Source organism: Macrotis lagotis, chromosome 4 (assembly GCF_037893015.1).
Source record: "Macrotis lagotis isolate mMagLag1 chromosome 4, bilby.v1.9.chrom.fasta, whole genome shotgun sequence".
NCBI classification, from domain to species: domain Eukaryota; kingdom Metazoa; phylum Chordata; class Mammalia; order Peramelemorphia; family Peramelidae; genus Macrotis; species Macrotis lagotis.
In genome coordinates this window covers 267911252-267925973 of record NC_133661.1, presented here as the reverse complement: position 1 = coordinate 267925973, position 14722 = coordinate 267911252, and the positions used below count along the sequence as shown (strand labels likewise).

Genomic DNA, 14722 nt, shown 5'->3' with positions numbered 1-14722 from the left:
TGCTAAGCACTGAGAATAAAAAGAATGCCATGATGCCTACCCTTTAGCCTAGCAGTGCCACTCCTAGGTCTATATTTCAGAAGCGATGAAATGCAGGAAGAAAAGAATCCATATGCATAGAGATATTTATAGCAGCTCTTTTCAGGTGGTAGGGAGCTAGATTAAGGAGATGCTATAATTTGGGGAATGGATGAACAAACTGTGGTATGTGGTTGAGATGAAATACTGTTCTGTTATGGAAAATGATAAACAGAATACTCTCAGTGAAATACTAACATGAGCTGAAACAAAGGGAAATGTACTTTATCCAAAGTAATGGCAATATTGCAGGATGATCTCTGTGAATGACCCATTTTTCTCAGCAATGCTGTGATCCAAGAGAATTCTGAAGGACTTATGATAAAGAATACTATCCATCCCATAGACAGAGCTTATGATATCTGAATACAAACTGAAGTATGCTTTTTTCACTTTATTTTTTATTGATGTTTCTCTCTTTTTTGGGGGGAGAGTTATGTTTACTTTTACAACATGACTATTGTAGTAATGTTTATCATGACTACAAATTTTTAACCTATACCAAGTAACTTGCTTTCAATGAGGGGAAGTGGGGGTGGGAGAAAGGGAGACATTTGGAACTCAAGGTTTTGGAGATGAATGCTGAAACTTGGTTTTTTGCATGTAACCTAGGGAAAAAATAAAATGAAATAAAAATCTAGGAAATCATGACAGTCCTTACCCTCAAGGAGCTCACAATCTGATGGGGGAAACATTAAACAGATGATGAAAAGTAGGAACCGAAGGAAGTGAGGTGATTGAAAGGTTGGAGATGCTAGGGAAGTATCAGTTCCCAAGTTGATTTCATCTTACAGAATGATGAGTTTTTAGAGATAATGATATCCAGGAAAACAGATGGGCAAGAAATGATGATACTTTGATAGTCTGGTGGGCAAAAACCTGAAAGAAACCCTACTTCTTGAGTGCACTGATGTTTACATCTACATGGATAACATGCCATTGACTGAGCTAGATGATACCACAATTGACAGTAGTCCTAGATTAAGATAATTGGACTATGACTAGCTAAAAAACAAGGAGTGAGGGCTCTAATCCACTTAGTCAAGATTTGGGGGAAATAGTGAATGAGAAAGTGTTCATGTGATTCTGAACACTTTTCAGAATAAATTACTGGCACTTTTGTACAATCTCAAAAAGGAAGGTAGAAAAATAATATCCTCCTTAGGTTTTGGAAATACTCATCTGGGAATCCGGAGGACTCTGACATGCAAAGTTATTTGCAAATCTGCCTCCTTTGGGTCCAAGGCTAAAGCCTTAAAAGACTTAAATAGGCCACCCAATAGTCTTTGCCCCTGGGTCTTATAGTCTCATGGGGCTGTTGTATTTGGAGGTCTCTGCCTGTAAAGAACATTCTGAGTGAGCTAACCAAGTTCCTTGAAGCTGCTACTTATAATTTTGGAAAAGTAGCTGCTTGTGTGATGCTGGACCCTAGTTGCTACTGACTGGATTATATAGGTTCATATCATTATCTTTTATTTTTATAGTTGCATATTATGAGTTGGGAGGTCCAAGAGGGTCTCTCTAGCAAGATGAATAAAGCAAAGGAGACTTTATTATTAAATAGAAATAGTACATTCAATATGTACTTTCAAGTGTAAGCACCCTTCATATCAAACTGGGACTCTTCCAGAGGCTAAGTCCTGCTGTCTCAGCCCTAACATCCTGCCTCTTTCACTGGCCTAATGGTCCCTTGATTCTGTGGCTATAACTCCCTAGGAATACTATTTTGCCTGATTTAACACTAGCTCCACCTTCTATTAGGGAGGCAAGTACAGCTGGACTACAGAAGCCATATGTTAATAGGATAGCCTAAGGAATAGGGATCCTTACAAATCCTCTAACACTCTAAGCTGCATGATTGTTTAAGTGAGAGAACCCTAGCAAATAGTCAGGGGTCTGTAGAAAACAAAACTAGACAATTAAAATCAGGATCAATGAAGACATTTTCCAATGCCTCATTTGTGGGGTATGTCAGCATTCACATCAAATGACCTCTGCTAAATTAAATATCTAGGTTGGAGCTATTATGAGAATGGTACAAGGGTTGGGTAATGAGGTTCATTGCCAATCCTGATATGGGAACTGTGATGCTATGTTGTGTTAAGTGGAAAACGATACAATCCTCTAACTAAGGATGCCTAGTGGCACACTTAACCATTTTGCATGGTCCCTGACCTGCCCCCTCAACTGACACTTTGGCTTTTTACACTTCTCAGGGTCAAACAATAGTATGACTGTCATGCCCCTGACTACTAGGGTCAGATATCCCATCTAAAGCCAAATGGGTAATTAATCAGTCCCATTTAGGAAAGCACATAAAAGTGGTTTCTCAAATTCAGTCTCTAGGAAGATTTACTTAGGAGCAGATAATCATGTAAAGTTCCAGATGACCCTCTCTAGACTCCCTCATTCTGTTCCCAAAGTAAGTCATTCAGGATTCATCCCTGCCTCCTCAGTTAACTACAAACCCTTCATTCTCCACTGCAGAAAACAGTTCAGTTCCCCTTTAATTGAAAGGTCTCCTTTACCTGGGAATGGTTCAGACAACTCCTTCCCAGAGAATTTGGAATATCAAGGGACATTATTGTTACAAAGTATTATGCTTGGGAGGAGGAAAGCGAGATTGGGGGAAAACTGTAAAATTCAAAAAAACCAATTAAAAAAAGGAAAAAATGAGGGGCAAGAAATAAAGAAAAAGAAACCAGGAAAAAAAGAAGATATTATACTACCTAACTGCACAAGAAGAGGTAGAACTTTATTTGCCTAAACATTGTGAGTGGTTTTTACCTGAGCAAAGGAGATCTAGCTCAGTGGTGTCAAGTTCAACTAGAAAAGAATCTCTGTTGACTACATATTGATTTAGAAAATCACAAATTAACATGATCTATAGTATATTGTGGTTTTATTTATTTTAATAAACATTTCCCAATTATATATTTTTAAAATCTTAAACATTTAAAAAAATCTTCAGTTTCAAATTCTCTTCCTTCTTTCCTCTGTTTCCCCCTCCAAGAGAAGATATGCAATTTGATTTCATATGAGGTCATGTAAAACATTTTTCTATATCATCCATATTGTAAAAGAAAACACAAACAAAATTTAATAATAAAAATAAAGAAATTTCTAAAAAGTATGCTTCAATCTGCATCCAAAGTTCATCAATTCTATCTCATGGAGTAGATAACATTTTTCATCATGGGGAATCATCTTGGATCATTGCCTTGATCAGAATTACTTAGTCTTTCACAATTGGCCGTTCTCTCTTTTTTTTTAGGTTTTTGAAAGGCAGTGGGGTTAAATGTCTTGCCCAAGGCCACAAAGCTAGGTAATTATTAAGTGTCTGAGGCCGGATTTGAACTCAGGTACTCCTGTCTCCAAGGCCGGTGCTCTATCCACTGTGCAACCTAGCTACCCCCACAATTGGCCACACTCTTACAATATTGCTATTATTGCATACAAATGTTCTTCTCACTTCACATTGTATCAAGTTTATATAAATATTTACAGTTTTATCTCAAACTATCCTGTTCATTTCTTAGAACAAAATAATATTCCATCACAATCATATACTACAACTTGTTTAGCCATTCCCTAATTGATGGGCATTTCCTCAATTTCTATTTTTTTGTTATTACAAAAAGAGCTGCTATAAATATTTTTATACAAATAAGTTCTTTTATATTTGTAGTTGCATTGCTGGGTCACAGAGTATTCAGTTTTATAGCCCTTTGGCCATATTTCCAAATTGTTCTCCAGAATGGTTGGACTAGTTCACAACTCCACCAATAGTTCATTATTGTCCCAGATTTTCCACATCCCCTTCAGTTATTTATCATTTCCCTTTCCTGTTATTATCTCAGTATTATTTTAATTTGTATTTCTTTAATCAGTAGTGATTTAAAGCATTTTTAATGACTATTAATAACTTTGATTTCTTCTTCTGAAACTGTCTGCTCATATCCTTTGACTATCCAGCAGCTGGGGAATGGCTCTTATTTTTTTATAAATTTGGTTTAGTTTTCTACATATTTGGGAAATGAAACTTGTTACAATTATTTCCTAGTTTCCTGTTTTCCTTCTAATTTTGTCTTTATTAGTTTTGTTTGTATAAAAAGTTTTTAATTTAATATAATAAAAATTATTTATTTTACTTCTCATAATCATCTCTATTTCTTGTTTGGTCACAAACTCTTCCCTTGATCTGACAGGTATATTTTCCCATGCTTCCTCATATCACTCATGTCTAAATCATTTATCCATTTTGATCTTATCTGAATATAAAGTATAAGATGTTAGTCTAGCCTAATTTCTGCCAATTTGTCAATTTTCCCAGAAATCTTTGTCAAATGATTAGTTCTTACCCCCAGAGCTTGGATCTTTGGGTGGATCAGGCACTAGATTGCTATGGTCATTTATTACTGTCTATTGTGTACCTACCTCTACCACTCTATTGCTAAGCTAGTACTAGATTATTTTCATAATTGCCTTTTTGTAATATAATTTGAAATCTGAAACTGCTAGACTGCCTAACATAATATTTTCTTTTCATTTATTCCCTTGATATTCTGGACCTTTTTGTTTTTTCAAAAGCCTCATGTTACTAGTTTATCTAGTTCTTTAAAATAACTCTTTGGTAATTTGATTGGTATTGTGCTTAATAAGTAAATAACTGAGGTAGAATTATTTTTATTATTTAGTTTAGTTTAGTCTACCCATAAGCAATTGATATTTTTCCCAGTGATATAGGTCTGTCTTTATATGTATATAAAGCAGTTTATAATTATATTTACATAATCCCTGGGTCTGTCTTGGCTGGTAGGCTCCCAAGTATTTCCTATTATTTGCAGTTATTATAAAGAAAATTCCTCTATCTCTTGCTTTTTTGTCTTTGGTTTTGGGGTTTTGTTGATAGTATATAGAAATGCTGGTGATTACGTGCATTTATTTTGTGTCCTACAAAAGTTTTTAATTGTTTCAACGAGTTTTTTAGTTGACCCTCTACCATGTCTACCATCAAACCATCTGCAGAGTGATAATTTTGTTACTTCATTGCCTGTTTTTATTCCTTCAATTTCTTTTTCTTGTCTTATTGCTATAGCTAGCATTTCTAGTATAATAATGAATAATATTAGTGATAATGGACTTGGTTATTTCACCCCTGATTGCACTGGGAAGGTTTCAAGTTTATCCCCATTATAATGTTTGCTCTTAGTTTTAGATGGATACAACTAATTTTTTTTTAAGAAAGTCCTATTTTCACTCATCATCATTTTAACGTAAGAAGATCACTGTGAACTGTCCCTAACCACATGAGAGATCCAGGACTCAGTTGTTCCAAAGAGGGAAAATGAAACCTGAAATTTCTGTTCTTTGCTCTCCTCCATATTCAGCTATCTTTTCTTATTCATATTCATATTCAAGTCCTCTTCTTCAAGGGGAACATTCAGCTGTCAGCTTTTATTTTTCTGTCTTTTCCTTTTACTAGCACTGAGCTCCTCCTATAGTGCTGCTAATAGTGAGTTTCTTTTCTATCTGGTATCAGGTCATCTTTAGACTTTTGGGACCTTTCTACCAAGGTGTGGTATGTCAGGAGCAACATTTAAATATCCTCTCTGTTATGTGACTTGAGCTAGGTAGGGAAGATATCCTTGAAGCTTGACTCTAGGTCTGACAAGGCAACCCAGTTACTTGGAACACTAAAAATTCAGCTCATGGAATAGTGCCCTTCAAAAATTAAAGATGGTCCACTGCTTATGTGAGCCAAAAAACTCTTCTAACCAGACACATCTCTATGTGGAGACAACTATGGCTCCCCTATATTGAACCAGCACCATTTCATGGATGAATATTCTTTCCTTGCAATGGCTAAGTAAATGTTGATTGTTATATGGCATATTAGTGTTTTATTGTTTTCCAATCTATAATCTAAGCTATTGAACTGGATTGAGTGAGGCCTAGCCTACAACACTAGGTGAAGAATTTTTCTCAGTATAACTGAAAGATTTTTTTCACTTCATGGTCAACCATAAATCCGGTTTTTATGTTCATCAGCCTATTAATATTTATTTAGCAGTCTTAGTCAACCCCCCCATAATCCAGCCTTATTATTGACTACTGTTTATAGATAACTTATTTTTAGTTGACTATGATAAGGCATTTAGAAAAATCTTTGATGCACAACTAAAAGAAATGGACTATAATCTAATGGTCTTTATCAACAATGTCATCTGACAAGAAATGAATCTAAGGATTCTTGATTCCCTCTACTACAATAAGTTGAGAAATTTGATAACTGACTTGGAATGAATAATAATTCACTCTATCTTTCCTTCTCTTTTACCCTGTAAAGAAGCCACTTTAAAATACAGAATGCCATTTTCTTTTCTTTCTTTTTGTAATACTCAAGTCAACAGTAAATAACAAGAGTACAAAGAATAAAAAAATTAAGCCCAACCTATTGTTCTTTTAAAAAATATCCCTTTTAGGTGAGATATCAAGATTTTTTAATGCTTTGGACTTTTAATAAAATAAAGGGGAAAAAGGTTTAAGTGACTTGCTTAGAATCACAATGCTAGGAAGTGTCTGAGGTCAAATCTGAAATCCTAACTTTAAGTCCAACACTATCCACACAATCCTGAGTGTTAAGTTCACTGTTAAAAAAAATGAAAATGGAAATATCAACATTCTTGGTATGACATTTCCACGCACTAAATTTTATGTCAGTCTAAAAATATCACTTACCTTCAATAGTTCATTTTGTTCATGGGTCACCTTTTCTAACATTTTCACAACTTGTGAAAGCTGATTTGTCCTTTCAAATACTGACAAAGATTTCACTCCTGTTTCAGGTACAGCCAGGACCACTTGGTAAGACTCTATCTCAGCAATGGACTTCTTCATGGACTTTATGTTTTCAAGTATGACCTAAAGTAAAAGATGTCAATGTGGCTTAAGTGTGAAAGAAAAAAGTAACTGTAGAGCTTAAGTACTGAAAAAAGATAAACTGTATTTCTTAGTACAAGAAATAATACTTGGGAATTTTAAGATTTTTTTCTCAGATTGTTACTATATGACTAATATTTTGACTTCAAGAGAGAGGGGGAAGGTATAATTTCCCCATCATTTTTTTGTTTTGTTTTGGTAAGGCAATGGAGTTAAGAGACATGCCCAAGGTCGCACAGCTAGGTAATTATTAAGTGTCTGAGGCCAAATTTGAACTCAGGTCCTCCTGAGTCCAGGGCCAGTGCTCTATCCATTGTACCACCTAGCTGCCCCTTAGCATATTGTTTTATCTAAGCTTCATTTAACCTACAGAGAATAGCACATTCTTCTGTATACAAAAAGTATCTAATACTTGTTAAATCCAGTAACTAGACAAAAGATGCCAGAAAATAGAACTGAGAATTTTATAGAAGAATTGATTAACTGGTACTTCTTGGGCCATCTCTGGATATAAATATCTATCTTTTCTAATTTTCTCTTTTATCTAGGTTCAAGACTTTGAAATCATCTTTGAGTCTTAAATCTCCCTTACCTTGAACATAAGCTTATTTGCTAAGTCTTGTTGATTCTATCCACAATAATCCTATATTATCCCCCAATCTCTCTCATTTCCTTTTATACCACTTGCAATCTTCCTAACATACAGAGTTGATTACATTAACCCTCTTTTAGAAACAAATCCATCAATAGTTCATCATGAGTATTTAATGAAACTTAAAGTCCTTAGCCTACATCTCCAATTTTTTCAAAATCTGACTCTAGGCTAACTTTTCAGACTTAGTTCACATTAATTTCCTTCCTACTGTTAACTCCTGCCAAACTGGACTGATCTCTATTCTTTGAATTAACCTTGCCTTCTCTGCCCCTATGACTTTGTATACACCTTCACCTACTCTTGTATTTCCCTTCCTTTAAGGATCAGTTCAGGTGTCCCATCATTCAGGATCAAAGAAAGGAATGAGTGGTTTTCTTTGCCCAACAACCTTTAATATCTCTGGAAATTTTGCTTGATCCTTCCTATGAATTTAATCACTTTCCAATTTATAGTTATTTGCATATGTCTCATTCTGTCACTAAATTTTAAGTTCTCTATGAATAAGAATTTGATGTTGTTCTCATCTCTAGATCTCTGCAACTTAGCGAATTTTTTATACATAATAGCAAATGACTAAAAAAAATATCATATAAATCTACATATACACACATTTCATAAATATATACAGTATATATCTATACACACCACACACATAGTATATATATATATATATATATATATTACTTAGCAAAGTATCATATATAAATTACTCTGAATATATATAACCACATACTATATATATACAGAAACTATATATGTGAATGTTTATTCTATATCCATATAGTATGTGTTTATAAATGATATAAAATAACAGTAAATAGCTATAGAATTGAACTTATTCAAACTGGGATTTTCATGTCTCACTTAGCCAGGATATAGTTTCAATCCAAATATTACACTAACAACTACAAAAACCTTCTTTTTTCTCTATCTTACTAAATCACTGGCTCCAAATATGTCTATATATCTGAGAAACATAGCAGAAACATAATATAAAGATTGAGAAAATATTTTTAATGATCCAGGCTCACCTCTCCATGCTTAAGATGTTCTTCAGGAGAAAAATCAAATATTTCTTTGGAAAACAGGATAGCTTTGATTTTTGAGACTTTCTTCTCTATTGATTTTACTTCGGTTTCAATAGCAACCACCTCCTAGAATTTAAATGTAATATTTTAAAAACCTATTTCTGTTTCATTACACGTTAGTCACACATACAAAAATTGTTTATGGTGATTGGATTCTGAAGAGATAACATGATTTAGTGAAATGGTGTCAAAATAAAATAAAAACAGGGCCACTAAACTATAGATAAGATTCACTATGCATCACATACTGACTTAGAAAGCTACACGTTTGTATATGCCATTAATATGTTAATATGCTAGTACATTAAAAGGTAGAAATTATATTCTAATTTGGTTCAGACTGTACATGGGAGAGTTGTGGGTGGGTTTCAAATTTAAACCTTTGGTATAGTAGATAGAGAGCTGGCATTGGAGCCAGGAAGATTTAGGCTATAATAATGATAATAGTGATGATGATGGTGATGATAGCATTTATATAGTGCCAACTTTGTGCCAGGAATTTTACTAATATTATTTTATTTTATTTTCAATATAAGCAGGTGCTATTATTGTTCCTTTTTTTTACTATTTTTAAAGAAACTGAAGCAAACAGGATTAAGTGACTTGCCCAGGGTCACATAGCTAGTAAATATTTGAAGTAGAATTTTAAGTCAAGTCTTCTGGACTACAGATTCAGGAATCTGAAATTTTCCTGACTTTTGATTCTAGGTGTGTCCTACCCACTGCCTCTAACACATATTGGCTTTGTGACCTTGGTTAAGCCACCTCACAACATATTAGAACTGTAATACCTTTCTAAGACTATAAATTGAAGAGAAGGGTACCAACCTATGTTGGTAACAGAAATTCTTTTATTCAGCTATTAATGAAATCATAGGTCCAGTTTTTATTCTAATTGTAGTTTCATGTCAAACCTAGAGCATATCATCTATTATGTTCATTGCTTTTATAAGTATTAGATAGTAGAATGCAATTATGTGGAATAGAAGATAAAAAAATGTACTTCAGAAGACCTCAAGTTATGACCCAGTCAGACCATGAGACTATGTTGTTGTTGTTCAGTCATTTCAGTCATGTCTGACTCTTTGTGGTTTTCTTGAAAGTTGTTTTGCCATTTCCTTCTCCAGATAAGGAAACTGAGGCAAACAGGGTTAATTTTCCCAAGTTCATGTAATTAGAAACCTAGTTAGGTCTGATTTAATTTGAACATATCTTTCAAATTATACAAATTTTCAATGTCTTTAGGTTAAAAGAGGATGTAGGTAAGTGACTCAGTAGCTAGAACACTGAACCTGGAGCCAGGAAGACCTGAATTCAAATTCAACCTTGGACACTACTAGCTGTGTAATCCTGGCCAAGTCATTTTTTTTTTAGATTTTTTTGCAAGGCAAATGGGGTTAAGTGGCTTGCCCAAGGCCACACAGCTAGGTAATTATTAAGTGTCTGAGGTTGGATTTGAACTCAGGGACTCCTAACTCCAGGGCTGGTGCTCTATCCACTGCCACACCTAGCTGCCCCCTGGTCAAGTCATTTAACCTCAATTAAGTGACCTCAGTCTTAATTCACTGGAGAAGAAAATGGCAAATAACACTGTATCTCTGCCAAGAAAATCTCATAGACAAAAAAATAGTCCACAGTGTCATAAAGAATTAGACATGACTGAACACAAAAAATATGATAAAAGGAACAGGTTTCTGTTTTTGGTAAGAAGAACCCAATCTGGAATGCATAATACATGACAAAATACAATCTAGATATAGTGAAGAATTTCAATAAGCTATTTGATCATGAATTTATTAAAGCTATCAGTTAATCAACAGCATTTATGAAGTACCTACCACATGCTAGTTACCAGGAAGACAAGCCAAGATTGAAATAGTCCTTGCTCTCAGCTTATATTCTTTTATGGGAAATATAATGTGAATAGACATGAGTATTTGCAGAATATATATACACAATAAATGAAAATTCATCTAGAGAGGAAGGATACTAGCATTTGAGAGATAGGGAAAAGTTTCATGTAGAATGTAATGAATATAGAAGGAAGAAAAGAATTCTAAACAGTAGAGTTGAGGAAGGATTACATGGTAAATGGCCAGTGAAAAGCATGGAGATGACGATTAAACTCTAGTATGTGAGGAATAAAAAGTTCAATTTGATTGGATCAGAGTGCAGGAAGGGCAGTAATGTACAATGAACTGGAAAGGTAGATTGGTGCAAGCCTGGGAACAACTTTCAAGTCAAAAGATTATTTTTACATTTGATCCTAGTGACAATAGGGAGCTTATTGGAGTTTACTGAGTAGGAAAGAGATACAGTCATACCTGAATTTATGGAAAATCACTTTGTCATTGGAGGGTGGATTTAAGGAAAGAAGAAGAAGGGAATATGCATTTATATAGTTATGTACTAGGAGCTGAGCACTGAGCTAAGTCTTCAAGATAGATATTTATTATCCTCATTTTACACTTGAGGAAACTGAGACAAACAGAAGTTAAATGACTTGCTCAGGGTCACCCAGTTAGAAAGTGTCTGTGTCTGGATTTAAATTTAGGTCTTCCTGAATTTAATAATCTAATGCTCTGTTTGCTGCAATGAAATGAGGAGAAAACAGAGGAAGACTGGCACAAAGCTATAGATGTCATACACATGACACTATGCCATCTAAGTTGTACGGTAAGAGGGTAGAGTATCTGGTTTGGAGTCAGTAAGACTCATCTTCCTGAGTTCAAATCTGATTTTGGACACTTACTAGCTGTATGACTCTGTGCAAATCACAAAATCCTGTTTGCTTTAGTTTCCTCATCTGTAAAATGAGCTGAAGAAGGAAATGACAAACTATTCCAGTATCTTTCCCAAGGAAACCCCAAGGGAATCACAAAGACTCAGATACAACAAGACTTAACAATAACAGCAAAAATACACGATACTAAACTAAGGGGAACTATATATTACTTTCTCACTCTAAATATATATTCTACCTACTAGCCTACATGAGGCAAAGGATGAGATAAATAAGAACCAGGATATAATTTAAATACCTTTATTCTAATTACTTTTATAAATATGAAATTGAAAGCAACATGTGCCAAAGATTGAAAATTATCATAATGAAAATTACCTGTTAATAAACAATTGAGAATCACTACATCAATAACAAAGCAATGTAGTTATTCTTTAGTAAAATAAGAGTAAGTTAAAATAACAGAGCAATCTTTATACTTCAAGAAAACTTACATCAGCCATGTGCTGGATTTGTGGAAGACTTGCCATTAGCTTTTGCTGTAGAATTGTGACTCTAGCACTTAGTTGATTTAACTTAATTGGTGCTAAGTCATCTGTTTCAAAAATCACTGAAAATTCTTCCAAGTCAGAATAAACTGAATGGAGAAGATTTTGTTTTTGTTCTGAATCTTCCAAAGCCATCTATAAAATGGATATAAGGAAAGAAAAGATAAATATCAATAAGCAGAAAATGCAAAAATAACATTAATTTACTAGTACACATTAGGGAAAATTAGAATTTGTTATATTTTAAACTGCAAAATATGTTTTAATATTTTTTTTTATTTTGACAGTGAAAGTATTGTAAAAATAGCCTGCATTGTCAGCTAGAAAGAATTATCTATAAGGGTTATATCAGCAACCTGAACATTTTGGGGGGTATATTTTTTTTTAAAAAAATGTAAAACTTAATAACAATCTCAACAAATACAACAAAATTAGTTGAATAATAATTGAATAGTATAGTAAACAGAATTTAAATTATATTTTGTTTTTGTTTTTTCTATAAAGTAACTAAAACAATTATAGAATTTTTAGTTTTAGATTTTTATTCTTGTATTTTTTGTAGTTCATGAAATTATAAATTAATGTGGAAATTTAACATTTCAAAGTATTCCTAGGATCAAATCATATTGTTTCTAGAAGATTATTCTATTGAAAAGTCGAATCTATAAAAGAATATTCATGAAAACTAATCTAAGTTCAATGTTACATATTTTTGCGAATCTATTTTTCTCATACAAATCATAAATTTCTACTGTAAACTCAATTAAATTTCAAATAATACTATTGTTATCAGAATCTCAGATGCTGACATCATACAGGCAGTACTAGATGTCCACTTTGATGACCTTCTTCTCATGGTACTACCAATGGTTCAATGGGTCACCTACTCAGATGCAACTGTCAATTGTGGGCAGAGAATAGGAAATTCTTGTCTATCAATAGAGCTTAATAGAGAGGTATCAGTCTATTAAATTTAAGCTCTTTGAAAGCTGAGTTGGGCTCATATTTATCTTTTAATCACCAATAATCTCCTTTGTTGCCTTTCATATTAGTAAACATTTGTTTAACTGAATTGAGTCCCTAACATAACAAGCTCTACAAAACGCAGCAGACAAGTCCTAACATAATAAATCCTTTCAGGGATTTTGTGAGGAAATCATTTGGAAACCATAAAGTGTTAGAGGCATCATGTTGCAAAGGAAAGAGTGCTAGATTTGGAGCCAGTTATCCTGAGTTAAAATCATAACTTAGTCATTTAGTGCTTATGTGACTTTGGGTAAGTCACTAAACCTTTAGGCTTCAATTTCCTCAATTGTAAAATGAGATGGATGAGTTTGGATGAGATGACACTAAATCTATGATTATATATATATAAATTAGATAGCAGAATCTGAAATATACCACCCTGCCACTGTGGCTGATATTTTGTGGATGACTTTCTTTCCCTTTTGTGATCATTATAAATGTCCCACACTAGGTATCAGACTTTGATGAATTGATCAGAACAGTTACTTTGTTCATGTTCTCTGTAATGTGAGGTTTAGTTGTAGAACTGCTAGTTTACATGCCCCCATTGATAGATAAGAGGTCTGTGATAAGGACTGGTTAATTGATATACAGGACTTGGGTACAGTAAATTTCACCTCCCAAACTTATTGGTTATAAGACCGCAGATGAGTTACTTAAACTCAGAGCCTTCGCTTTCTCATTTTCAAAATAAGTTAATATATTTCCAATATCTGCCTCACATTGTTTTAGTACATATGCATTCTAATTTAAACAATTATATGTCAAATTAAAAGTAAATAAAATCCCTTCCTTCTTCATTTCTTCCTAGCCTTCTTTCCTTACTTCCTTCTTTTCCCCAACAACAGAAGTTCATTATTTAAGTAACTCTATGAGAAAAGTAAACAGATCAACTTGGTGGTACAGTTGATAAAGTACTAGGACTGGAGTCAGAAAGTCTAGTCTCCCTTAGTTCAAATCTGGCCTCAAACACTTACTAGCTGTGTGACTTTGGTCAGATTACTTAACCTTTACTTCCCTCAGTTTCCTCATCTGTAAAATGAGCCAAAGAAAGAAATGCCAAACTACTCCAGTATCTTTGACAAGTAAACCTCAAATAGGGACATGCAGAATTGTGCACTACTAGAAAGACTGAACAATACCAACAAAAAGAATAGTGTAAATTACAGAATGATGGCATTTTAAATTCAGAAAGGATGACACAGCTCAGATAGTGCAATAATTGATGTCAATGTACATAATATTAATATATACTATATATTATTCACTTATATATAAAACATTTCAACCATTCTGTGAGGTTAGTATTACAAGTATTATTATTATTCTTACTTTACATACTATTTGGGTATATATTTATAAAAACATATATATTTATATGTATTTACTTTAAAAGATTACATAAATATAAGTTATTAGTTTGGGTTGTTTAAAACTTTACGCAGTATCTGTGACATTTTCTATTGCAGTGGAGATTTCTGAACAAATATGCCTTAATTACATCTAAAATATTTATATGTCCAACTTTATGCCTTTGGAACTTTCTTTTGCTAATGCAAACAAATGGAAGTTATAAACTAAATTGGAAAAATCATATTTTTAAAGATAAAATTTCTAAATTCAACATGCTCTGATGTAAAAA

At 33.4% G+C, this 14722-nt stretch overlaps 1 protein-coding gene across 4 annotated transcripts in view; it reads right to left on the bottom strand.

Annotated features, from left to right (window-relative positions):
* Positions 1-14722, bottom strand: part of SYNE2 (spectrin repeat containing nuclear envelope protein 2) — a 414448-nt gene that overhangs the window by 156333 nt on the left and 243393 nt on the right. For all 4 annotated transcript variants that reach the window (XM_074235980.1, XM_074235979.1, XM_074235982.1 and 1 more), the window contains exons 62-64: positions 12001-12189; positions 8707-8829; positions 6820-7002 (exon numbers count right to left, since the gene is read on the bottom strand). In XM_074235980.1, the coding sequence (XP_074092081.1) occupies positions 6820-7002; positions 8707-8829; positions 12001-12189 (495 nt within the window). The remainder of the gene's footprint in view (positions 1-6819; positions 7003-8706; positions 8830-12000; positions 12190-14722) is intronic.